At 41.4% G+C, this 27,169-nt stretch overlaps 3 protein-coding genes across 8 annotated transcripts in view; 1 reads left to right on the top strand and 2 right to left on the bottom strand.

The window, feature by feature from the left end:
* LOC128738382 (homeodomain-interacting protein kinase 2) overlaps nucleotides 1-27,169 on the bottom strand; it is a 199,017-nt gene that overhangs the window by 109,222 nt on the left and 62,626 nt on the right. For 4 of the 6 annotated variants that reach the window (XM_053833463.1, XM_053833462.1, XM_053833465.1 and 1 more), the window contains exon 3: nucleotides 24,197-24,222. The exons of the other annotated variants lie outside the window; for them this stretch is intronic. The gene's annotated coding sequence lies outside the window, so the exon portion shown is untranslated. The remainder of the gene's footprint in view (nucleotides 1-24,196; nucleotides 24,223-27,169) is intronic. 6 annotated transcript variants of the gene reach the window in all.
* On the top strand, nucleotides 18,184-23,451 carry LOC128736540 (uncharacterized). The gene has a single exon (XM_053831023.1). It carries the CDS (start codon nucleotides 18,184-18,186, stop codon nucleotides 23,449-23,451), a length of 5,268 nt encoding a protein of 1,755 aa, XP_053686998.1.
* Nucleotides 24,179-27,169, bottom strand: part of LOC128736539 (putative uncharacterized protein DDB_G0271606) — a 63,640-nt gene continuing 60,649 nt past the window's right edge. The window contains exon 3 of the mRNA XM_053831022.1: nucleotides 24,179-24,222. Within this exon, the coding sequence (XP_053686997.1) occupies nucleotides 24,179-24,222 (44 nt within the window). The remainder of the gene's footprint in view (nucleotides 24,223-27,169) is intronic.

The raw sequence follows: 27,169 nt of genomic DNA, 5'->3' as shown, positions 1-27,169 counted from the left end.
GGTGTTTTTGGAGAAAAGAATTTTTTCTATGGTAAATTGAGACCCCCTTCAAGAGGGAGGGTTCCCATACAAATAAAATACAAATTTCCTCATAACTCGAGAACTAATCAAGCAAATGAAACTAAATTTGACATATGAAGTTTTTTGGCAAGATTTTTTTGTATGGAGGGAGGGGGGGCTCCTATACAAAAGAAATACAAATTTCCTCATAACTCGAGAACTAATCAATCAAATGGAACAAAATTTGGCATGTGAACCTCTAGAACTAATTAAGCAAATGGAATTTAATTTGGCGTAGGGGTGTTTTTGGAGGCAATTTTTTTTATGGTGAATTGAGACCCTTTCCCTCTTTAGGTGAGTAATTATGACCCCTCTCCCGTATAAGAGGGGGAGGGCTTCCATACACATGAAACACAAATTTTCTCATAACTAGAGAACTAATAAAACAGTGGAACCATATTTGGCATGCGGGGAGTTTTGTAGGCAGCAATTTTTTTATGATGGTTTGAGACCCCTCACCCCTGTGGTCGGGGGATAAGGGCTTTTATACAAATCAAATGGAAACTTCTCAAAAACTAATCGAACTCGAGGGGGCAGCCCCCCGCAGAGATCACCTCTATCTAGGTTTATTTGTTTTCCTAGGTCTACTGGCCTCTATTATTTCCTTTCAGTTGGGTCCGAACGAGCTACAGCGAGCAAGGAGAGGATCACCCTTGCGAAACGGTACTTTCCACGAAAAGATTTTCTCGCCAAATGGTATTCCGCGAAACTCTATATTTCGCGTTATGGTCAACCGAGAAGTGGTATTCTGCAAAATGGTATTCGGTGAAATGTTATATAATCATGGTGAATATTTAAATGCCATCCGCTTTATTTCATCAGGCTAAGCAAAGGGGGAGTTGTTTTCTACTTTGCTGTGAGGAAAATTTGTATATTAAACCACCCATGAACTCCTCAGAAACTTGCAAAACTCGAGATTGGGACAAAGGTCATCCGAGATTCACGATTTATGTACAACACAGTTTATTTTGTGGCAATATGAAGTTTGTCGGGTCAGCTAGTGTTAAAAATAAATTGTTTATATACCTATTTCCCAACGTTCTTATTTTTTCCTTACCATAGAATCTCAAATTGTAGAGAGTTTGTACATGATGATTTCAAAACTATTAGAAAATATGGGTAAATGGGGCAAAATGGGCTAGTTTTCATCATTTCCGCGCGTTGAAACCATCACCAAACGATTTCTCGTGATTTTTTACATAAAAAAGTCACGTTTTACCCCATAAAAACAGCAGCAACAAAAAGTTCCGTTTTTTCGATCGATTTTGCCCACTGTGCACTGGAAGGTGTGGAGTGTGCTGAACCGGGTAAAAATGCATCCTTTCCATACCACAGGTTCAAGAGCTACTACCTGCGGATAAACCTAAGCGGTTTGAGTTTTGCAGGATTAAGCAAATAAAAGTGGAGGCGGACCCTCAATTTATGAATTGTTTTGCTGTTGTTGTTTTTTATACGTGTCATGCGGTAATCTATGCTTGTTCAATGAGATCGCTGAACCAACGCTCTCGTCGTGTTGAACGTGTCACTTATCAGCTGCGTAACTGCGCGAAATGAAATCAAAGCGCAGACCATAGGAATTTGTAGTAGTAAGTTAAAATCACTGAACCAGCTAATGAGAAATTCCATACCATTTTTGCAACAATGAAATAACGAGCATTCTAATAAGAAAGTATACCTACGATCTAAACAAAATTCGTATTGCGTAGGTACTGCTAAATACCATTCATATTTTCCATTTCAGACCAAAAGTCATTTACAGCCAGAATTGATTAAATTGATCATGTTAAAACTGCACCACAACTAGCGAATCGTATTGGGTTCGAATCCAGTTATAATTGGCTCCCATTATAGCCATCATCAATCCACGGATCTCCCAGCTAAGCTAAATAACAAACAGAACACGGCGGCCAAAGTGACTGTTTTATTTAAATTCAAGATGGTGGATGGTTATTCAATATTTGGCGTGAAAACCCCTGCAATATGCATATTTTTAGAACAAATATGAATGTTAGTATTCAAAAATCGATGTGACACCATTTTAAAATTCAATATGATTCTACGTCATTTAATATTTTGCACAATATGCTTGTTTTTAGAAAGAAGCTAGCTAGTAAAAATCAAAAATCCATGTTTTATGTCATTTTGAAACTCAAAATGGCTACTGGTTTTTAATATTTTGTCTGAAAAGTCGCGTAAAGTTGACTTTTTCGAAACAAAGATGGGCTATTGAAAGTCATAAAAGGGTGTAAAGCCATTCGATCCAATATGGTGGATTGTTACGCAATATTTTGCTCAAAAAACCCTCCACTATTTGGAGCGACACTAAAAGGAAAAGCAAAACAAAGCCTTGGCGCTACATTTCGACGGAATTTATCGACATTTTCTGCTTTATCGATTTACTTCGTAGGCAACTGTTAGCATACCTATTAACTTTTGCAGTCTCCACAGTCTTCCCCAAACGAGATAGAAACGTACGACGATCGACTTGTTAAACCAATGTCGTGCCTTGACCGGATTTTTTAAGCAAAATGGTGAATAAACAGTGCTTTTCCAAAACAATCAAGAAACAACACCCATTGTAAAAGAATTCAAATTGAATAAATTCGTAATCTTGAATTTTAAAATGGGGTAAAGTGTTATTTTTTGTCCTCTTTTTTTGTATATTTTCCTTCAAATAGAAAATTAGACTTTTCGTCAGTGACAAATTGTATCCAAATGATACATTTTTACGTAATGTGACTATTCTTAGTTATTGTCAAGCACTACGTGAGTAACCCAACTGACCGAAATTTGACATACAATCTTTGCCCGATGCAGACGTATCACAAAGATTTTGTGTTTTACAAGTACCACTGCATTAAAAGGGATGAAATGGGGAAGGCAAATGAGGAGCGTCCAATATAGCTCTAGCTATCCCAAGCCCCTACCTAGCGCCTCCACGTGGCCATACCCGGTAATGCTCTATTGAGTAGCCAAACTAGGAGGTGCGATACTGTGTGGTTCCCGGCTGCCTGATCTCATAATCGAGGTTTTGGGCAGAAGGTGGAGCCACACGATCTGGTAAGCATAATATAAGTTATTTTAATTATTTTTTTCGTTTTAGATTATGAAGCATTTACTGCTTTATAGTGAAAACTTTGGCCAATACGTGTGTTAATACTGCACATGGATATTGAATACCAGAAGAAAAATCAAATTAATTATTAGAAGCATTTATGGAAAGTAAAGGACGCAACTCTATTCCATTCGAAGGACTGCTGGTGAGATTGTTCTATTTTTACGCATATATACCACATTTCATAAATAAACTAGAATCGGGAAGAGGGAGGGACCATCAGAGCACTTGTTTGAAGCGGTGGGCCTAGGGAGAGTGAAACAGTCAACTTTCTAGGGTTAATCTTGGCCCGATTAACAACACATCGTGGATAATGAGCGGGCTCTTCTCCCCACCTGCTGGAGTCATTCTGCATTAAGACGGTTTATTCAACGATTGACTCAGGTGACTTAGCCCTTGGAAGGAGATTCTCTAACTCCCTGGTACGTGTAAGTGATGTTCAGGGCCTTTAATTATCACCGAATTTCAAACAAAACAGAAAATCTTTTTTCTTAGCATACATTGTTTTTTATGCCTCTGAGTTTCGTATGTACAACTGCACAGTGATTTTCATCGTAGTATACAAGTTCAATATATCGTGAAAATAGAACAGGAGAAAGTGATTTTCAAATCCACAAGGTGATATTCACTTCAGGAAAAAAACAATTTTAAATGCAGTAAATGAAAAGAAAAATCTTATGTCCAACAGCTGAACGCAATAGATGCTAAATAACCACATAAATTTTTTTTATTGATTTTCACTGCTCAAACGTGAATATCAGTTTGTTACAATATCACAGGGCGCTGATATTGTATATTCTCGTGCATGAAGTTCATGCTTGCTGCATTTAGTTATTATGTACGTTTGATCAAAGCAAGCAGATTTTCAATGCAAGGTAGACTGATAATCCAGAAGTTTGAACGCTATGCTGGTGAATATTAACAGCACTGGTGATGTTGCTTATCGACCAATTCCTTTTTGGCCCTTCATACAAGAGTTGGGAAGCATGACCAATCGTTGAATATGTTCAACTCTTTTTGACATGATAGGCTCATTGCTATGAACGGATGTTCTGCTAAGGCAGGTGGTAGTACCATATATTCATATTCATACAAGTACCACTGCATTAAAATTGTTATACATCTAATTAATATTCTCGATGTAAAATGTTTTCTTCTATGATAGCCGCCTTGACTGTTCTGAATATTTTGCGTATCGTTTATACAATCAGATGAATACTGAAGAAACTGCGAAACCAGGCCACTGTTATGAATTTTATGTATTTTCAGCGCACAGTTAAACGAGAACAGAACAAACAGTAAATCAATTTCCGAACCAAACTGCCAGATGACATGATTAATGGCGTCATGCAACAAAGTTACGCTTTCGACGTCGACGTTCACTGGCAAAGTCCATCTAACTTGTGCTGCCGTTGCAGCATCTTCGTCAAGATCTCTCGAGACTATATTGACAGCTACTTCTAGTAGCTAACGGGAAAATCCGACAGGCCACAATCGCACACAGCCAAGCTACGACCAGAGGTACAAACGGGGCTTTGCCGTCAAACTAGCAAACAAGCCGCCACACAACAACAAAAGCCCTGAGTTCAAGCGCTCACTCAGATGGCTTGAAAGCCATCTTTCATCACGACCGCGCTATCAGCAACCGTGGTTCCTTCCCTAGAACGGGTGGCGCGGCAGCACACCCACCCAGCCGGCCCGGACAGCATCCAGTTGGGTACCGCACCACACAGCACAACATAGTTTTGCCGTACAACTTATAATTGCGACTATTCATCATTCACAGAAGTACATTCAACCGTCAGAGTTTAGTTTTTCGTGGTACGCGTACCGTGTGCCCTTTAGAGTTTAATATGGATGGATTGCGAAAAAAAAACTTTTTTGGCACGTTTTTGTTTGGTACGATGCCAAAATTAAACGGTATTTAAGAAAACATACAAAAAAAATCCTGCAAAACATATTTGTTCCAATTAATCAATTCGATACCATAATATAAGGACTAAAAATACCATAAATCTTACTGCTTTAGATCCTGGCAACCGGCATTAGCATAGAATGCCTTGTCTCATAAATATTCGGTTTCCCCTAGGGGACTTTAATGATCTGAGAGGTGACGATTCGAATCCTCAAAATGTGTCACTGAAGACTTTGTTGTCAAGTTTTCCAGCTCAGCGTGCCTCCCGTTTACTCGTTATCACACGTTACCGAAGGACAAACAATAATCGCAAAACAGTCCATCGAACCGATCCGAAACGATGACGGATATATTTATCACCACGCCTACTTTTGCCTTTGTTTTTGACCCTAACGACAGAGGGCAGGATTAGTTGTAAACCTTCAGCGATGAAAGCGGATCCGTTTGTTCGGTGGGTCGGCATAATCATAACGTCTTTAGTACTTCGAGACGAGGACGACGATGCCGATGCCGATGACGACCGGTGACGCTCACTCGGACGGAACGAAGAGTAGCAAACCCGCCAGCCCCCTTTGCGAAAGGATTTTGTTTTCTTTGAACATGTTAATAAGGGTCAAAATGAGTTTCCGCAACGGTACACCGGCTGGTTGGTTCCACCTCCCTCCAGCCAGGTGGTGGTTGGTTAAGCCTCGTCTAGCTAATTGTTGAGCACTTCACCGAAAGCTGAAGTGAAACACATTTTCTTATGAATTGCATAAAATTTTCATTCTCTAAACAATGAAAGCGTTGCTTTATTTTTGGTTCTTAAAGTTGGGAAAATAATTTTAAAAGCATTCTCACATAAATTGCGGTTTTAAAAACGAGTTTTATTCAAATATCCTGGGATCGAGAAGTAGTAAAAATATGCTACTTCAAAAAGTTATGAAAATTATGATTATCTCTCTTGCATATGTTTAAATGTTCGGGTTGACAATTCACATTTTGAGGAAATTCCCAAAAAACTCGAAAAGCCACGTAATAAACCAAGACGACTGTCGTTCTGCGTGTAGGTACATTTGCCAGTGCTAACATAAGAGACCATTCGTCGGTAGAAGTACGGCCGGTAAAGCAGTAGATCCCCGCTTGATATTAACTTTGACAAGTAGCAACGGACGGGTCCGGAAAGCTAGGTAGTAGAGGTACTTCATTATTCATCGTCAACCTATGTAGTTAGTGTACAAGTAGGGTTTTACGTTTCATCCTTGTTCCTGCCAAAGGAGCTCTCGACTTTCGCACCAGAAAAAAAAACAGCAGACGACTTTGTGCGAAAAATCTACATGCGGATGAAATGAAATAAAATCTCCAACTCGAGTTCCAAAGTTAAACCCCATCATCCCTGATGCGGCAGCATTGAGTAATAAAACCATACCGTGAAATCCCCAACTACTCAAATCTGTATATGTACACCGCTCTTTGTCTGAAGAAGAGAGGTTCAAGAATGAAAGTGCCATAGTGACGCCCAATTTCCCGTCCGGTTCCAAAACCAGATTGAAAACATACTTTCTGGGACGCGTTCCAAAGGACACCCCTATTGAACGGCAAAGGTAACAGGAAAATCCGGACTAGAATTGCACCAGTCTTTTATTCGCTTTCCGCGCAAGGTTTCACTGCCCCATTCAGGTGAAATCACCTACAAGCCGGGCGCATTTTATTAGTCATGAATTTTCTCACTTTCCACCACTGCCGGTGCTGCTGCTGCTGCTGCCGAGAACCCAATTCCATCGGACTGCCGGTACGGTGAAAAACAGCGGAAAATCCTATGCCAAAGTTATTCAGCACGATTGCGTCATCCTCCGGAGCGAGCCAGCCACAAGCCCCAGCCCTAGCCCCGGACCCCCGAGGGCAGACAAAGGCGATGAGTAATCGGAAGAGCCAAACTTTTCCCTGGCAGCGGCCATCGCGCTGCTTCACTGCCCTATGTAAGCACCATTTTCCAATCGAATCGGTTGGTAGCGCTGGAAAAATAGGCTAAGCTTTGTTATTCTATAGCGTGTTCGTTCATGTACGTCGCCTCTATCGAATGGCTGGCTGCTGCTGGGTGGTTGGCATGTTGGGATTTCCCAGTTGACTCGGAAAATTGTTCTAGCTAGCGCTCGCGTTTATGTATTATCGGCATGATACTCCGGTTGGGTGGTGTACTTCAACCACTCTAGACACATATTTTGCTACGCTGATTAAGTTTACTTGTGTTTTTTCATTCATTCGTTATCAAGAGCCACTATAAGGGGTCATAACGATGCCATCTACGATGGAATCACAAACGAGATAGTCGAATAAAGAGAACGCATGTGTGACAAGTAAGTCCGGTGGTGATTCACAGCTTCAACGGTCGTTGACACTCGAGAAACAATACTAGAGACAGACAGAGAGAGAGAGAGAAAGAGTAAGCGACAGAGACAAAGCAATGGAGGTGAAAAATAATGAGGGCAGTTGTTTAATGATCGTTTTAATATTCAGCTTTTCTAGTGACATAATGGAGAACGGTGCGATAACGAGCAACTGATGAAAAAATCAATTTCTTTAGAGATTTTTCTTATGCAAATACATAGATTTGCAGTATGAGAAAAACATGTGTACCTCAAATTGCGTCGTACCGCAAGCCGCTAGCTTAATCCTCAGGGAAAAATCATTTCCCGCTAAATAACGCATTCATTTATAGAGTAGGGCGGGGCATAAGTGCGATGTTTGAAGTTTTCATCAATTTGCGTGAAATATAAAGAAGGACAACAATAAAATATATTTTATAGTGATGCAGTAACTCAGTGTCTTCACATTCAAATCATCTGGAATAATAGTGTTATGCGAAATAAATTCTTCATTCTGCTGATCAAGTGCCGACTCACACTTTTACCCCACTAGCGGGGCAAAAGTGCGAATACCGCGGGGTAAAAATGCGAAGCTCGAATCCATGAAATTAGCACAGCAGTATCTAACAAAACCATACTATCTAATCTGCGGTATGTTTCGGTACGGAATATTCTCAATTTGCACCTTTCCCATTTTGCGCCGGGGTATTGCAGCCTCTGTCTGCTAAAGGTTTGAGCTAGTCACATTGATTCGCAACACTAGCTTTAACCGAGTATATATGCAGGAAATTTTGGTGGATCGCTTGAACATACACCATTCAGGATAGCTTCTCAGCAGTTACGGAACAGTTTCAAAACAATTCTAGTACAGCTTCCGTACAGTTTCCGAACAGTTGTGCGACAGTTTCATGGGAGTTTCAATGTAGCTTCTGAACAGTTGAAGCGCAGTTTCAGAAAAAATTTAAGGCAGCTTCAGGGGAGTTTTAAAACAGTTTCTGAACAGTTTCAGACCAGTTGAAAAACAATTTCAGAGCTACTGAATTGTTTCAGAACACTTTCAGGACAGCCTCGGGGAGTTTCAAAGTAGTGTCTGAGCAGTTTCAAAACAGTTTTGAGATAGCTTCTAAGTAGTTTTATAGCACTTTTAGCACGGTCTTAGGGTGGCTACGAATCAGTTTTAGAACAGTTACTAATTAGTTTCAAGGAATTCAGGGAAGTTTCAAAGCAGCTTTCGATTAGTTCCAGAGCAGTTTCAGAACAGTTTTAGGACAGCTCCGGGGTGTTTCGGTGTCTTAGCAATTTCGGGGTTTTTTTCCGAACAGTATCAGGATAGCTTATGAGCAGTTTCGGAACAGTTTCAAAACAACCGTAAAGCAGCTACTGCACAGTTTCAAAATAGTTGTGTGACAGTTTCAGGGGAGTTTCAAAGTAGTTAAGAACAGTTTCAGAACAGCTTTAAGGGAGTTTTAAAGCAGTGTCTGAGCAATTCCAGGACTGCTTCCGAGCATTATCAGGATAGCTCCTGAGCAGTTTCGAAACAGTTTCAAAATAATTCTAGAACATCCACTGTACAGATTCAGAACAATTGTGCGACAGTTTCAAGGGAGTTACAATGCAGTTTGCGAACAGTTTCTAAACAGTTTCAGAGCCGCTTCTAATTTGTTTCAGAGCAGTTTCAGACCAATTTCTGTGCAGCTTTTGAAAAATTTTATTATAGTATTTTCTGAGAAATCCCCAAACAGTTTTCAGAACAGTCGCAACCCGGATAGAAATGCATAACGAATATCAATGTAAAAACAATACGAATATTATAAATTTTACTGTTTGCAACACTTAATGCTGTAACTTCACTGTAAGTTTTTGAATTTTCTATATTACAGTGAATGTACCACAAATTTAACTGTTTTTCTGTCTTATCCTTAAGGGAAAAAGCCGAAAAATTTACTGTAACAGTACTTAATCATCCCCTTATTCGTTGTAAAATCAGCGATTTACATTAAACTTTATTGTGAAAACCTCAATATTCACGGTAACTTCAGTGTAACTTACAGAGCTTTTCACAGTTTTTATGAGGATTTTCGATGTTTTGTAACAGTGAAATTCAATGTTTTTTCGCTGTACATTTTTATTCGGGAATGCAGTTTCAGAACTGCTTTCAGAGCAGCTGTTGAGTAATTTGCGATTAGCAAATTCATTCTTCATGAACCTTTCATTTCTGAAGTTAAACGTATGCTTGTTTTTCAACACTTTGCCAATAAGCTATTCCAGTTTGTACCGGTAATCAAACGATTTCCTCTTCCGTAATGTGATCTGATATCTCATCTCCATCTACATCTCTCATTTTTACTGAAGAACTTCACTGTGAAAGGATTTTCTTTTACTGCTGTACAATATTCGTATTCGTATTCGTATTTTCGTCATATGCGCTACCAGAAGTATCTGGATGTTCCCCTATTGAATTGTATTAGAATTATATAACAGAGCTGTTATTTTGAAAACTTTGATTTACAAAATTGATTTTTTCCTGCACGTTAAAAAATTGAACAACAATGAAACCTTTTTACGTTTCAATTTGAAAATTGTTATTGTAAAAAATATCGAAATAACCGGTTTTTTATCGTCGAAAAATCCATATTTTCGGTAATGGAAAATAGCACGGTAAAACCATCAGTTAAGCAGCCTCAGCCTTCACCCCTTTTATCGGATGTTGAACAGCTACAGAGCTGTTCCCGAGCAGTTTCAGAATAGTTTCTAAGCAGTTCCATAACCGCCTTTTGTACAGTTTCAAATCGGTTCAGCGGACAGCGTCAGGGGAGTTTCAATGCAGTTTCTGAATAGTTTAGTAATAGTTTCAAAATAGTTGCAAAGCAGTTTCTGATTAGTTTCAGAGCAGTTTTGAAGCGGTTTTTGATCAGTTTCAGGGTAGTTTCTGAACTGTTTCTGAGCAGCTATAAAAAAGTTTCACGGTAGTTGCATAGTATCTATAAAGTAGTTTTAAAGCAGTTACAGAATAGTTACCTAAAAGTTACAAGCAGTTTCTTGGAAGTTTTAAAACAGCTTCTCAGCAGTTTGAAGAATGTTTCCGAGTAACTTTTGAACAGTTTCTGTGCAGTTTTGAACGTTTATAAAATTGTCTCAAAGCAGTTTCTAAACAGTTTCAGAACAGCTTCTTATTACTTTTAGAGCAGTTTCTGCGCGTTTTGAACTGTTCAGAGCATGTTAAAAGCAGTTACAGAATAGTTCCCTAGCAGATTCTGAAAAGTTTTAGTACAGCTTCTAAGTAGTTACAGGGTTGTTTCCAAATAGCTTTTCAAGTCTCAATATAGTTTCAGAAAAATTTCAGTGCAATTTTGGAGCAACTTTTTTAATTGGGGTAAATATTCGATTACATAAAATACTTAAGAGTAACTATCTTATATCATATAATATTGTGTGTTCAATCACATGTGGTGACTTTTCAATACTATTATTAGAATTGCTTTACTTACTATAGTGTTTTACATCAGTTTAGGCTTCTGAGCTATTTGCGATCAGATTTCAGAGCTACCTCAGTGCAGTGTCAGAATTTGTTTGAGAGCAACTTTTGAGTCGTTTCAGATCAGTATAAAAGTATGTTTAGAGCAGTTTCAGAGCAATTTTCGAATAGTTTCATAGCAGTTTCTGCACATTTTTAAATAGGTCTCTGCACAGTTTTAGAACATCTTTAGACTACTTTCTGAGCGGTTTTATTTTTGGAAGTCAGATTATTTTCGAACATTTTGGAGGTGAATATGCAGCATGGGATGGTATTTTTGCCATGCTTCTAATTATTGAGCCCACTTTGTTTTCAAGTACCTGTACCTGAAGAACCAATTCATCACCAGGAAACGAATGCCCCATCCCTGTTATCAAGTTTAGGTTGTTTCCGAGCAGTTTCAAAACTGTTTCTAAGCAGTTGCAGTACAGTTTCTGTACAGTTTCAGAGTAGTTTTGAGGCTGCTACAGAGAAATTTTCAATGCAGTTTTTGAGTAATTTAAGACCAGTTTCAGAGCAGTTCCCTAACAGTTTCAAAGCATCTTCTGATTAGTTTCAGAGTAATTTCTGAGCGACTTCTGCGTAGTTTCAGCACGGTCTCTGAAGTGCTTCTGAGCAGTTTTGGAACAGTTTCAAAATGGTTTCAGAATATCTTTAAAGTAGTTTTAAAGCAGTTACAGAATAATTTCCTAACAGTTACAATTAGTTTCTAAGAAGTTTTAGAGCAGCTTCTAAGTAGTGCTAAGAAGTGTTTTCGAGTAGCTTCTAAATAGTTACGGATCAGTTTCTGTGTAGTTTATGAGCAGCTTCTAAACAATTTTAGAACAGTTTCTGAGCCATTTTTGTACAGGTCTCAGAGCAGTTTCAATACAGTGCCAAAACTTATTTCAGAGCAGCTTTCGAGGAGTTTAATAAGTTCACAACAATTCACAAACAATTCACAACAAATTTTGAGCAATTTCATAACAGTTTCTGCGCAGTTTTAAATTGGATTTAGCCCAACTTTAGAGTATTTTCAGACAAGTTTTTGAATAGTTTCAAAGCTATTTCAAAGCATTTGAATATTGAACATTGAACATTTGAACTTGAGCAGTTCAAACTAGTTTTAAACCAGTTTCAAAGCCATCATTGTTTCACTGAATCTCTTTTCTCAACTCAGCGGCGCACTTTGCCTTCATCTCTTTCGTTAGATTTTGGGCGGTGATCGTAGCAGTTTCAGGGCTGTTTCCGAGCAATTTCTGAGCAGCTTCTGATTAATTTGAACAGTTTCTAAACGACTTCTGAGCAGTTCCCGGACAGCCTCTGTACAGTTACAGAGCACTGTTAGCACAGCTTCAGGGGAGTTTCAACCCGTTAGAAACAGTTTCAGAGCAGTTTCAAAATAGTTTCAATGCAACTTCAGATTAGTATCAGAGAAGTTTCTGAGCGGTTTCTAAATTGTTTCTGACAAACCGTAAAGCAGTTACAGAATAATTTCCTAGCAGTTACAATAGTTTCTGAGAAGTTTTAGAGCAGCTCCGAACCAGCTTCTGATTAGTTTCAGAGCAATTTCAGCGCGGTTTCTGAGTGGTTTTAAAGAGGTTTCAGAGTGGTTTCAGATAACTTTAAAAGTATTTAAAAGTATTTTTAAAGCAGTAACAGACCAGTTTCCTAGCAGTTACGATCAGTTTCTAAGAACTTTTAGAGCACCGTCAAAGTAGTTTAACGGTTATTTCCGAGTTCCAGTGCAGTGTCAGTCCAATTTCTATAGTTTTAGAGCAGCTACTGAACAATTTTAAAGCAGTTTGTTTTCGTGCGAGTTCTAACAGGTTCCAGAGCAGTCACTATGTAGTTTCAAACTGGTTTAGAAGCAGAGTATTGTTTGAAGAGTTTTACAGCAGTTTCTGCTCAGTTTTATATTCATTTCCGCGCAGCTTTAGGGTATATTCAGACAAGCTTCTAAGTAGTTTCAGAGCGATTTCAAAGCATCTTTATTGCTGTCCAGAACCGCTTTAGACCAGTTGCAAAGCATCTTCAAAGAATTTTTAGAAATCCGATTTCTTTTAAACTTTATGGAGGTGAAGTGCTGGTATATGATAGAGTTTTAACATCATCGATTTAATAAATCTCTTTTCTCAATCCAGGGACCAAACACCTTGACCAGTGATGACCATAATGCGGCCCTTCAAGATGTTTTGTGCGGCCCGCGGACTGATTTGAGAGATGGTGGACTTATGAGTCACTTTTTTGATTACACAGGGGTCATTCAAATCAGCCGTAATGCCTCGTGCATTTTGTAGTTTGTTATGCGCAGGAATGACCAGAGGAATTTGCGGCCCGCGACATCATGGGGTGATCTCGTTTGGCCCGCACCATGCCTGTGCCTGGGCACCACTGACCTTGACCGTCCTCCCTTCCAACAGGTTTTGGGCAGTGGTCTGAGCAAACAGTTTCAGAACTGTTTCTGCGTAGTTCCGGGGCAGCTCATGAAGAGTTTCAGAATAGTTTCTAAGCGGTTTTAGAACAGCTTCTGTTCTGTTTCAAAACAGTTTTAGAACAGCGTAGTTTCAATGTAGTCGCTGAACAATTTCAAAATAGTTTCAAATTAGTTTCAAATAATTTTCAGAGCAGTTCTTCTGCGTAATCTCACTGCGATTTCTGAATTGTTATTGGACAGCTTTAGAGCAATTTCAGAATAGTTTTGGAGGATCTTAATAGTTTTAAAGCAGTTTCAGAATAGTTGTCAAGCAGCTACAAGTAGTTTCAGAGAAGTTTTAAAGCAGTTTCTAAGTAATTTAAGAAATGTTTCCGAGTAGCTTCTGAATAGTTTCAATGCAGTTATAGACCAGTTTTCGAACAGTTACAAAACAGTTTCAAAGCAGTTTCCGAGCAGTTTCTGAGCAGCTTGTAAGCAGTTTATCCGCGATTTCAGAACTGTTTCTGAGCAACTTTAAAGTAGTTTCGGAGTAGTTTTGGAGTATTTTTGATGTAGTTTTAAAGCAGTTATAGAACAGTTTCCTCGCTGTTTCTGAGAAGGTTTAGAGCAGCTTCTAAGTAGTTTCAGAGTTGTTTTCGAATAGCTTCTGAACAATTTCGATGCAGTTGCTATGCAGCTTCTGAACGGTCTTAGAGCAATCTCTGAGTCATTTCCAAACAGATTTCAGAGAAGTCTCAATGTGGTTCCAGAGCAACTTTTGAGTAGCTTCAAATTAGTTTAAAAGTACTTAGATTAGTTTCAGCAGAACAGCTTTTGACTAGTTTCATAGTAGCTTTTACAGTTATAAATTGGTTTCAGCACAGCATTTTTAGACAATTTTCTGAGCAGCTGAGAGCCATGTGTTACTTAGAGCCGGCTGGGTGGCCTTCTCCTAGATGGACCCGATTGATTAAACAAAATTAATCTAGTCCTGAGTTCTGGTTGATCATGGAATGTCGCTCGCTCTTGATCATGGGCTTTTGGGATCGGAGTGAATTTTATTATTTGAATTTAGCTTCAACTTGTCAGTATTTGCAGTAAGAGATCTCTTACTGTAGGGTATCGTAAATATATTAACATCTTTAACCGAAGCGTTTGGTACGAGAGGTCCATGCTTTCATTCTTTTCCTTGATTTCAAGAAGTTCAATAGAGTTAGGTATCATTTCTACGGACTATGTCTTGCAGAAAAGTATCAAATCAAAATCTAAAAGCGGAAAAGTGACAGGTTTGCAATGATTATAGTCTTTCATTTCTTTAGTTTTCTTTCATTTCCAAATTTTCGATCAAGAAGGAGCCAAGCCAATACGGAACAGCATTGGATGGCAGCAAAATGATGAACTTGTATTTTGATCATGCGGACAAACGTGCGCCTAATGAAGAGTTACTTATATTTGGTAAATTCTTCGTTTTGAGAATCGGACTGTAATATATTTGGAACTGTAAATGGAGCTGGGACTGGAACCAGCACAACCACTGGGAAAGGAATTGGAACTGGGGCCAGGATTGGGATCGGAACTGAGATTGGGACTGTGATTGTAACTAGGACAGGGACTGAGACTGAGACTAGAATAGGAACTGGAACTGGGACTGGGATTACGCCTCGGACTGAGACAGAATGTTAGTTCGGTTGTCTGATTACTTTATCTCAGTTTGCTCTCAGTCTTTTTTTGTTTTTGTTATAATGTTATTGGAATTTCAAATTTGATTCCTAGTAGTTCTATTTAAAATCTCTCACATAGGTAAAAAATAATATACATACCAATCCAACATCTTCGCCAACCCCAGCTCATTAAATGGTGCTGTCAGATCTGATTAATCTCACAGCAGACAAATTATATTTTGCCGTTTATTATAGTGCTATCTTCATCTCAGACGCAACAAACTTTGTCTGCGTGAAACAATGCTATTGAAAGACATATAAACAAATTTGCCACTCTAGTTCAGAGATATGCTGAGATCATATCAATTTCAAAGTATAGCAGCAATTGAACTCCGTTTGCGCAAACGACAAACACAAACAAACGGTGAACTCTTGCTGTGCTAATCTCCAACCGTACCAACTTAGCGCGATACGAAACTATTTAGAAACAGACGATCCTAATCTAATTATGGCGCCACCCGCTTCGCCGGCTCTCAACAAGTTCCGTCCGTCCCAACCGTTACAGGCATGCTAATTTCCGCAGCCACCTGAAGCCACCACCCACCACCGACCACCGGCAGCCGGCCACAGCTCATTTGTTTCTTGCCGATGTCCGAGAAACCGTAAGGATTTGCAGTAGTTGCAGCACTCTTCTTGGCACACCCAACAGTCGAAATATGCACATATGTATGTAAACCGGCTCACCGGTTCGTGTGCACATAGTGCCGCAACCGCCCGCCACTCACCCACCCCTGCTGGTGGGGGTGTATAGAAAGCGCGTTGCCTACAATTAAAACTGTATACACGGTTCACCGTCGACAACGTCGTCTCGTAAGTGTCGGCAAACGATGTACATATTTTTTAATAGCCAAATTAGCTGCTACCACCGAACCGATCAGAGAGCAGCTAGGAACGTATCGACGCCACTGTCGGAGTTCGCTTCCGCTCCGCCCCGGCCTGGACGATGATTCGAAAGAAACACGCAAGAGTGCTATAATAAAAATAATAGTAATAATAATAATAACTGCGAAGCGCGAAGCTTCGGAAAGAAAATTCGCGCCTATGACGCACGCATGGAAAAACGAGAAAATCGATTTCTTCATATGGGTAGACCCACCAACACCACGGCGGCAGCAGTCGGTGCTCGTAGAGTCGAGAGACATGACGTGAATGTTTAACAACTGCAGCACAACCGTCTAATGAGGCATAAAGAAAGTGAAATGTCAGTTTTTTTGTTGCTGTGCTGTCCTGTGCGCGGGGGGCGGTGGGTGGTTGGTGATCCGGTAGTGGGCGAGGGTGGACGGTACTGTAACCAGTCGGCCGCGGCAGCACACGGTGGTGGTAATAATCGTGTGTGTCCTATTCATGCACGCAGAGAAAGAGACATTAACTGGTGCTGCTTCCTGCTGATGATGCTGATGATAGGTGAATCAGCCGTTTTCCCTCCGATTGTCAGTTCTGTTGTGACAGGTTTCGAAGGCTTTTCTTCTCTCTGTCACTGATGGTGGCCGCTTTAGTTAGGCGATGTAACCGTATAATCGGTTTAGCTTGGTGGTGCACAGACTACGGAGCAGGAGAAATGCTTAGGTAACATTTGAACGTAACTGCCTTGTGCTATACATATATCATTGATAATTGAACTGACTTTGATAGTCACTGAGATAAAACACAAATGTTATGCAAAATATGCAAGAAAGTGATACTTTTCGTAACACTTCACTTACAGAAAAAGCAGTCACTGAAGGATTTCGACGAATTTTAGTTTTATTGGAAGGTCAAGTCCTGTCTTGTCTCGAGGGACTAAAAGAAAGTGTGTTAGTGCTTTCGACTGGAACTGTATTCGAAAGGTACATTTTAGTATCCACCACTCGTTCCCAATCGGACAAGAAAATCGTTTCGATTTTTAGCCAATGGCGAATATCAGACGAGAAAAAGCACTTCAGACCGGACCGATTCTTGACTCGTTCCAATATGATCGACCCAACGAACGGGAGTGTAACCTTTCGCACTGCAAACAGAAGTGGGTGAAAATGATGCTGCTGTTGCTGCTGCATGTGGGCAGCACACCATTTCTCCATTCTGATGGTCGTCGTCTTCTCAGTGGGAGTTTTTCCATCGGCTCTTACACAACACAGCGACCGCCAGAAAGACGAGCAGTGCAACTGGATGAAAGTTGTTGGCAGTTTAATCAACATTTTAGCCGGCTGCTTGTTACCGGCACTCCAGTCCAGAGAGCTCGGAGTCGGATCTTTGCACCCTGTTAGTTTGCATACCAGATGAACCGGTTCAAATGTACATTACATACTAATTGGCAACACTGTGTATTCCCACCTAGCATTAAATTAGAATAATCTTGAGCAGCAATTGACAGTTGATAGATATGCTGATTTATTGATAAAAAACCCTAAAACCGGCAACCATCAGTTCAGTTAAAATAAAATCTTAGTAGGAGTACGATCGCGATTTTTCACATTGCCCTTTGAGGCCCGATAATACTTGTCCGAATCCCAACCCAACAATCTGGTGCCGTGACCAGGATTTCTATCCAGATCTGTCGTGAGTGAAAAATCATTACACACAACGTAAAGTCCCAACACGAGGGTAACAAAGAGCCTCGTGAAAAACCCGCGAAAAACCCGTGTAAAATTAGTTTACCCGCTGCATGTGGAGAACAAAGAGGGAACCTAACCTCAACCCGGATCACAGTGATATTTCCCCAATCCGTTCCAGCACGAGGGTAACAAGGTACCTCGTGAGAAAGTTAGGTTACTCGTCGCACGTGCAAAAGAGGAGAGGAACGTAACCTCTAGTTTGAAGCCCGTCTCGCCACCTGAGTGAAAGAGAGGAAACATAACCTCAAGTTTCGTAAACCGCGTGCTGGACATCGTTCTTGGCGCTTGGTTTAACGATTTTTCCTGCTATTGCGTACCAGTTGCACCCGCAGCAGAAGATTTAGTCGCCCGAATAGCAGCTCAACATTTTTTGTAATTTTTTATAAAAATACAAGGCCTCTTTGGAAGAAGTACCAGGTGAGTACCTTTCCAAAGTAAAATAAAATCCGTTTTGCGGTACTTCCTGGGTCTCTTTTGGTTCCAGAAACGTGCTCGAAACCGTTCCCGTTCTGATGTCGACTGTTAAAATGCCTGCTGAAAAGAAAATGAAAGCTAAAGAGTTGAAGCGGAAAAATGTGGTGGAAGCGTTGAAGCGCATGGATGAATTTCTAGTGAATTACGCTCCAGATGAGCATCAATATGAAGTGCCTCTACGACTCGAACGCTTAGAAAAACTAAATGAAGCGTTCGAGATGATCCAGTCGGAATACGAACAGCTAGATGATAGCGAGCAGTTTTTAATTGCGAACATGGAATGTCGAGCAAAAATAGAAGAGCAGTATTTTCGCATCAAAGCCAGCCTGATCTCAAAGATGCCCCCGCCAGTCCCCGTTCCTGTTGCGCAAACGTCAGCTTCAGAACCCCAGCTCATCCCGTCCGGTCTAGCAAATGTGAAATTGCCAACGATAACGCTGCCAGAATTTGATGGAGATTTCAACAATTGGCTGACGTTCCACGATACGTTCGTTTCGATGATTCATGCCTCAACAGAAATTTCTTGTGTGCAGAAGTTCCATTATCTCCGTGCGGCCTTGAAGGGAGAGGCTGCCAATCTGATCCAGTCTATTACTATTACTGCAGCAAATTATTCGGTGGCATGGGATACCCTTGTCAAGCGCTATTCCAATAAGGCAATACTACGCAAGAAGCACATTCGAGCGCTTTTGAAATACCCGAAGATCCCGAACAGTAACGTCGATGCTCTGCATAAAATCGTGGACGACTTTCAACGTCATGTAAAGGTGCTACAGCAATTAGGCGAACCCGTTGAACATTTCAGTTCTATACCGATAGAGCTTTTGGAAGATAAGCTGGATGACGCCTCATTGCAGGCATGGGAGGAATCAGTGTCATCGGAGGAACAACCCACGTACACTAAGCTGATTGAATTTTTGCTAAAGAGAACCCGTGTACTAGAGAACATTCTCATCAACCGTCCCCAACACGGCAACCCCAAGTCCGGTGGCCAGTATTCAGGAAATAAGAAACCCGTCCAGTTCCGCGTGAACACCAATGCCATGACCGAAGCTGCTCCGAAGATGTTCCCGCCCTGTCCCGCTTGTGAAAGAGACAAACATCCCATGGTTGAATGTCCTGTTTTCAACGGATTAGACGTAAAAGGCCGTCTCAAAGTGCTTACCGATAAAAAACTATGCAGCAACTGCTTTCGAAGTGACCATTTTGCCCGGACCTGTCGGTCCAAATACCGTTGCAGGCACTACCATAAACGACATCATTCCATGATTCATCCCGGTCCTTTCCGGTCTGCCGAAAACGACCCCGTTGCTGATCGTGCACCGCCCGGCGCTTTTCAAATTGCTACAGCTGTTGCTACCCCGTTTTCACCCAATCCAGTTCAGTTAAATGCTGCTGCAAAGGAAACTAGCGGAAACGTTATCCTGTCGACCGTTGTTCTTTTAATAGTTGATGCCTACGGTCAGGAGCATATAGCCCGAGCCCTGTTGGATACTGGATCGCAGCCTAACGCGATCAGTGAGCATTTATGCCAGCAATTGCATCTTCCTCGAAAAATTGTTAACGTACCCATTGCAGGCGTGGATGGTATAACAACCAATTCGAAATATCAAATCCGCGCTGAAATCCGTTCCCGAGTTACCGGGTTCAAGGACACTCTTGATTTCTTGGTCCTACGAAAAGTGACCAGTGACACACCTCCCAGATCGTACACTGTTTCACAATGGAAAATTCCCGATGGAATACAACTCGCCGATCCCGAGTTCAACGTTAGTCGTAGGATCGATCTGATTATTGGTGCCGGTGATTTCTACACGCAACTGTTGGAAGGTCGGCTACGATTGGCTTCTAACAAATCCCTGTTAGTTGAGTCTGTGTTTGGTTGGATAGTAACAGGCAAGACCACAATACCCGCTGAAGAAGCCCAGCAAGCACCAGTAACTTGTCATGTGGCGACAGTTACATCAGTCGACAAACTGCTCGAGCGTTTTTGGGCTGTAGAAGAAGTCAGTAAAACAAATTATTCGATCACCGAGCAAGAGTGCGAAGACCTTTTTTCTGCCACGACAACCCGAGATGCTACCGGAAGATATATCGTTCGTTTACCGAAACAGTCTAAATTCGAACAGCTGATTGGAGGTTCGAAGTTCAACGCATTACGACGTTTCAAGTGGCTGGAGCAGAAATTAGAAAAGGACGCTGATCTTAAGCAACAATATTGCGATTTCATGGCAGAATATATTTCCCTGGAGCATATGCGTGCCATTCCCGAGGACCATTTGGACGGTCCCGAAGCTTTCTATCTCCCGCATCACCCTGTAATCAAAACTTCCAGTACCACCACTAAAGTGCGAGTGGTGTTTGATGGTTCCGCGAGATCTAAATCCGGACATTCGCTTAACGACGCCCTGCTTGTTGGCCCGGTAGTGCAGGATGAGCTACTAAGCAACATTCTACGATTTCGCAAATTCCCGATCGCGCTTGTAGCGGACATCGAAAAAATGTACCGCCAAGTTTTGATACACCCAGTAGACCGCCGGCTGCAGCGGATCTTTTGGCGATTCAACAGTACGCAACCCATTGGCACATATGAACTTTCGACGGTAACCTATGGTCTCGCCCCCTCCTCGTTCTTGGCAACCCGAACACTGCACCAACTGGTGAATGATGAAGGTAACCTGTTTCCCAAGGCTGGCCCATCAGTCAAAAAATGTATGTACGTCGATGATTTCATTGGTGGGGAACATTCAGTAGAGCAGGCGATCCAGCTGCGCAACGAACTCAACGAGCTATTGCAGAAGGGTGGCTTCTGTCTTCGTAAATGGAACTCGAACGACCCTAAAGCACTAGCTGACCTCCCACAAGAACTGCTGGGAACAAAAACATCCCACAAATTTGATTCGGAGGAAACAATCAAGACGCTGGGAATCAGTTGGGAACCGGCAAGCGACTTGTTCAGCTTCGACGTTGCTGTAAATCTGCACAATGGCCCAGCAACTAAACGCAGCGTACTTTCAACTATCGCCCAGCTTTTCGACCCGTTAGGCCTGATCGCTCCCGTAATCGTCCAGGCAAAAATCCTATTGCAACATTTATGGCTCTTATCTTTGAAATGGGACGAGGAAGTAACGCCGGAATTCCAAACGAAGTGGTCGACGTTCTGCCAAAATCTCCCGGATCTTCGTAGTTTTCGGATCGATCGTTTTGCCTTCCTGCCCCAGTTTTCTTCCGTTGAGCTACATTGTTTTGCAGATGCGTCAGAAGCAGCTTATGGCGCATGCATATATGTTCGCTCCGAATCTATCGACGGCGAAGTTAAAATCAGTTTATTGGCATCGAAATCAAAGGTAGCTCCCCTTAAGCGAATTACAATTCCCCGCCTGGAACTATGCGCGGCGCTGCTTGGTTCCTGTTTATATGAAAAAATTATCGCTGCGCTGGAAGTGAATTTTAGCGCAGTTTACTTCTGGACCGATTCAACTATAGTCCTGCAGTGGTTGAAAGCGCCTCCTCGAACTTGGAAAGCTTTCATCGCAAATAGAGTTTCAACTATCCAGTCAACAACCCACGGTTCAACCTGGGCGCACGTAGCTGGCGCCGACAACCCCGCGGACATGGTTTCCCGCGGTTTTCCTGCTGACGAGTTAGTCCTTAGCAATAAATGGAAGCATGGACCTAGCTGGTTATCCTTACCCAAATCGAAATGGCCTGTGCAGCAACCTGTTTTGGATCCGAACCCAGTAGAAGAAATGGAAATAAGACCTGTAGCAGTGTCAATTGCGCAAGAAAATACTCCCAACCCGTTATTTCTACGATTCTCGTCGTACCAGCGCCTTCTCAACGTCGTCGGTTTCTGTTTACGATTTGCCCGAAATGCACGTGAACAAAATCAAACCTATCGAGTTCGCGAACCGATTCTCACTGTGGAAGAGTTGGAAACTGCAAAATTGGTTTTGGTAAAATTGGTTCAGGCCGAATCATTTCCCGAAGAAATCAAAAATTTGCGCAGAGGTAGCAGAGTAGCAACACGATCTCACATTCGTCTTCTCAGCCCGTTTCTGGATGCACAAGGTATAATTCGCGTCGGTGGTCGGTTGTGCCTGTCCGACGAACCATATAATGTGAAACATCAAATAGTTATTCCCGGATTCCACCCGTTTGCAAAGCTGCTAATCAACTTTCATCATCGCAAAGTGTTACACGGCGGCAACAGTATGACTTTGGCTGTCGTTAGGGATGAATTTTGGCCTTTGAATGGAAGGAGAGCAGTGCACAATGTCATACGAAATTGTTTCAGATGCAGCAGAGCAAATCCCCGTCCCATACAACAACCCATCGGACAGCTACCAGTTGGCCGAGTTACCGCTAGTGAAGCATTCTGTCACACTGGTGTAGATTACTGCGGACCCCTGTATTTGAAACCTACCCATCGCAGAGCAGCAGCAAGGAAATGCTACGTCGCAGTATTCGTTTGTCTTGCAACAAAAGCCGTTCACCTTGAGTTGGTGGGCGATCTATCAACAAACACCTTTCTCATGGCCCTCGACCGTTTCATTTGGAGGAGAAATAAACCGTCGCACATATATTCCGATAATGGTACTAATTTCATCGGAGCAAAGAATACCCTTCATCAACTGTACATCATGCTTCAACCAGGACCGGAGCAAGAACGCATATCGAAACATCTAGCTGAAGATCACATCCAATGGCATCTCATTCCCCCCCGCTCCCCGAATTTCGGGGGCCTTTGGGAGGCCGCTGTGAAGGTAGCCAAAAAGCATCTCATTCGCCAGCTCGGAACCGCAACTCTATCCTACGAAGAACTTACTACTGTATTAACTGCTGTTGAAGGTTGCATGAATTCCCGCCCGCTCACGCCACTTTCAGAAGACCCCAACGACTTGTCTGCGCTGACTCCGGCGCACTTTCTGGTCAAAAACATGATTCGTCCGCTTCCCGAGCCAGATGTTAGAAACGTGCCTATGAACCGGCTTAGCCAGTATCAACGAGTTCAAGCTTATTCACAACGATTCTGGTACCGATGGAGGAATGAGTATCTCAAGCAGCTTCAAACCCAGTACAGCATTAATCCCGATCGTTACACTCTCGACGTCGGCTCGGTGGTAATTCTCAAAGACGACTCGCTTCCACCAGCACGATGGCCATTGGCCAGAGTTCTAGCAATCCATCCTGGTCCTGACAACATCACCCGAGTTGCTACACTACGAACGTCAGCCGGAATATTGAAGCGATCTGTATCGCGAATTTGCCCGCTTCCCTGTGTCACCGAACATCCCGTAACGAGCAATGATCCAGAATAATTACCGAACTGCCGCGCACCCAGCAAAATAGGAGCACATTAGGAAGTGAATTTATAACTTAGTTAAATTGAAACTTATAGACAGCGTAGTTGAAAAATGTATTTTCAAGGTGGCCGGTTATGTTAGTTTGCATACCAGATGAACCGGTTCAAATGTACATTACATACTAATTGGCAACACTGTGTATTCCCACCTAGCATTAAATTAGAATAATCTTGAGCAGCAATTGACAGTTGATAGATATGCTGATTTATTGATAAAAAACCCTAAAACCGGCAACCATCAGTTCAGTTAAAATAAAATCTTAGTAGGAGTACGATCGCGATTTTTCACATTGCCCTTTGAGGCCCGATAATACTTGTCCGAATCCCAACCCAACACACCCTGTGGAATTGCCAAATGGATGCAAAGGCTAACAGGAGCAACAGCAGCGGCGGTGAGATAGATGTAACATACGAAGTTGCTATTAAATTTGCGTGTTTTCTAGACCGAAAAAGAACGACCGTGCTTGCCCGAGGAGGCATGAGTCATCGAAAACATTCATGCAACCAATCGTTTCTCGTTTGCCTCGCCTTGTTGTTGATGCTGTCGTAAAGCTGGAGTGGCAAACATATGTGCGGTGGACACAATTTTCCAGGAGCAGCAATCAAGGAGCCAATAACTTCTGCTTTACTTATCACAACAACATGGGCGTTTGATTTCTGACTTGAGATTTCAACATACATTCTTACGGTTCATGGCATACCTCAATGTATCTGGTAGTGTCCTTACCTGGAAATATAAAAGGAATAAAATTATTAGATTTTTCTAACAAGTTGAATCAAGAAAATTAAAATAAAACTATTGCAGCTCTTTCGCGAAAATTTCACTACCATTGAAAACGTCAATGATTGCAAGGAAAAATCGGTGAGTTGGTAGAAAATCACAAACCGCCAGGCCTTTGTTTTCATTCTAAACAACAGAGTTCGATCGATGCGTAAGTACGTACGTACGTACGCACGCACAACAGCACCATAAATACACAATCATTCATATTTTATTTCCATTGAATTTACGCACTCGACCGGCGAAAAAACTCACACACACCTGGCGCGGGCCAGGGCAAACTTCAAACGCGGCCAGGCTAAACCAAACCTTAAATGGATTATATTATATCACGTTCACGATGATGGAAACGCGAATTAATTTTCAGCTTCAGGTTTCGCGCGTAGGAAAAGATTGGCGCTGGTAAATAGTAATAATATCAACAATGCCGACGGTTTCGCGGTTTTCGAATCGTGGTTTGGTTCACTGCGACCGACCACAGGTCATGCTGTGTGTTTCACAGCAACGGTAATGTTCGATAGAGGTTTTCCAGCGAGAGACAAGCCAAATGTTTGAACAGGCAACCAATACGTCGCTACTTATCTCTGTATCAAGCGATTAGCGATAGAGTTAAATAATATATGATGGATGTGGCTATTACTAGGAATGTTCTTGAAGTAGCAATATTACGAACGTGCAATCAACCGAACAAGCATGAGGTTTAATCGTTTTGTTCATTCTGGCCTGAAACCCCTCAATAGAACTGACAGTAAGAAACAGTTTGAGATCGTCATTGTAGATAGGTGTGGATCCGGCTTCAAATATTTTTCAGCCACAACACTGCAGCAGGAGATGAAGAGTAAAGAACCCATATTACTTCCTTGGGAAACACCGTCGGAAAAAATTTTTCGACTCGGTGTATTCTGTAAATTTACTCAATGACTCAGCTCACTATTATACAACAAAATTTTACGAACGCAACTTTTATTTCTGTGCTCCTAGTAGTTTTCCCAATAAACTAACTTCTCGGAAGTTCCTCAAGGTAGTAACTTGGGACCCCTCCTGTTCATGTTGCTTTTCAATGACGCTGCATAACTGCTTCGGAATGGCTACAAGCTAAGTTACGCTGATTATCTGAAACCAAATTTGATAGTTCGCCTTATAGGTGATTGTAGCAGACTCAATAGATAATTGGATGCCCTTGGAGTTTAGCGGTAGGAGAAAGTGGTTTATAATTGGCATCTCGAAATGCCAAGTAATGGTCCTCTACCGCACGGTCAATTCAATCGGATTGAACTACCTTGTAACCCATCTACCAATCAATCACAAGGTAGTTCAAGACGATTGGATTAACGGTGCGGGGGAAGGTGGATTACTTGGCATTTGGAGATGCTAATTATAAACCAGTTTCTCCTCATCAAACAACAAACACATCCGATTATCTTTTAATCCGGCGACAGTCATCAATAAAGTGAACTATCGAGTATAATTTCAGATTAAGATTTCAGATTTCAGCAGCTATGCTTTCAAAAATAATACAAAGAGAAGAGGCCCCAATTTGCTACTTTGAGAAACTCTCGAGAAGTTAGTAAAGTAACAAAGAAAAGTTAGCCGATCCCTCAGAAAACTCAGAGAGAAATTTTATCGATTTTCTCGAACATCGCTAACTTCAAAAATTCATAATTCTTGAACCCCGCGTTGTAGAACAAAATCTTTTACCATAGGATTACGTCTTACCGCAGAGTATCAATTCAAAATTTAGAATCAACCCAGTGTTACGAAGGAATGAAAGGTATTGAACGCTAACAACTCGAAAAATTCTGAACAAATTACGGGAGGGTATTTTCAGCAGGTTTCTAAATTCAGCCTATTTGCCTCTTCTTTCGCCAATAAAAATACTTTGCCGACATACAATTTTAATATGTTATAACTATTTTCTCAAAACTACTTTAGTAGTAGTTTTCTACTATTTTTCATTCAAAGAACGTCAAAACCACCTGTTCTTCCACTAGAACTAGGCCATAGGCCGAAAAAATAGATGCCATCGCTTAATGGGCTGAAAATACCCTCCCGTGCCCTACATAGATTTGAACATTTTTGTTTAAGGAAAAATATGACTACGTTTCCCTATCCCAATCGGTCTTTGCTTCTTTATTTCTTCTATACCCTCACCAATATGATGTCCTGAAAATAAACCACACTGGAAAAGTTAACAAAGACCCCCTAACCTCGAGTGATTTCATGGATATGATTTAAAAGAATACAGTCAAAACTGAAGTCTTGTAAGGCGATGAAAGTGATATAGGTGTCGTTCCTAGTCTTATCGCGTTATGTGATGTAATACATTGAGTGTCATAACGCAGTAAATTTCAAAATAAAGAATAACTCCTACAAAAAATAGGCATTACATTTGCTCCGCCGGACAATGCGGAAAATTCATTTCATATTTGGATCCAAAATTAAAGACGGTTGAAATGCACAGTGTTAAGAAGACTTACGATGCACCAACCGGCACAATTTTTTGCTACTTTGTCGCCTCTCAGTAAAGCGCAATTAGCAATTGTAACAATGTGGCAATGCATTCAAACCTGCACTAATTAATGTTCTAATTTTAAAAATTCTTAAGAATTTAATCGCGAGTAACTGACGGGCTGTTCAACTACGGCATGTGCCAATTTTAATTATTCCTAAGAATTCCCAATAAATTACTTCGATAAAATTACCAACATGAGAACTAATGAGTTTAAACCAATGGCAAGTACCAAATCTATTTTGCAATCTGGCGTCATTGGCGAGTGTCGTTCGTTACCTGGTATGCGTACGTATGTAGCGCCACTACCCTGCGTGTCCTATTTTTTTACATACACGCAAGGGGTTACCAACAGCTAAGATCACAACGCACGTTTGAAAAAAA

Source organism: Sabethes cyaneus, chromosome 2, assembly GCF_943734655.1.
Source record: "Sabethes cyaneus chromosome 2, idSabCyanKW18_F2, whole genome shotgun sequence".
Classification (NCBI taxonomy): domain Eukaryota; kingdom Metazoa; phylum Arthropoda; class Insecta; order Diptera; family Culicidae; genus Sabethes; species Sabethes cyaneus.
Note: the sequence above shows the minus strand (reverse complement) of the source record. Positions and strands in the feature narration are given on the sequence as shown.

Coding starts and splice junctions, on each gene's coding strand:
- LOC128736540 (XM_053831023.1), top strand. CDS start 18,184: ATGCCTGCTGAAAAGAAAATGAAAGCTAAAGAGTTGAAGCGGAAAAAT.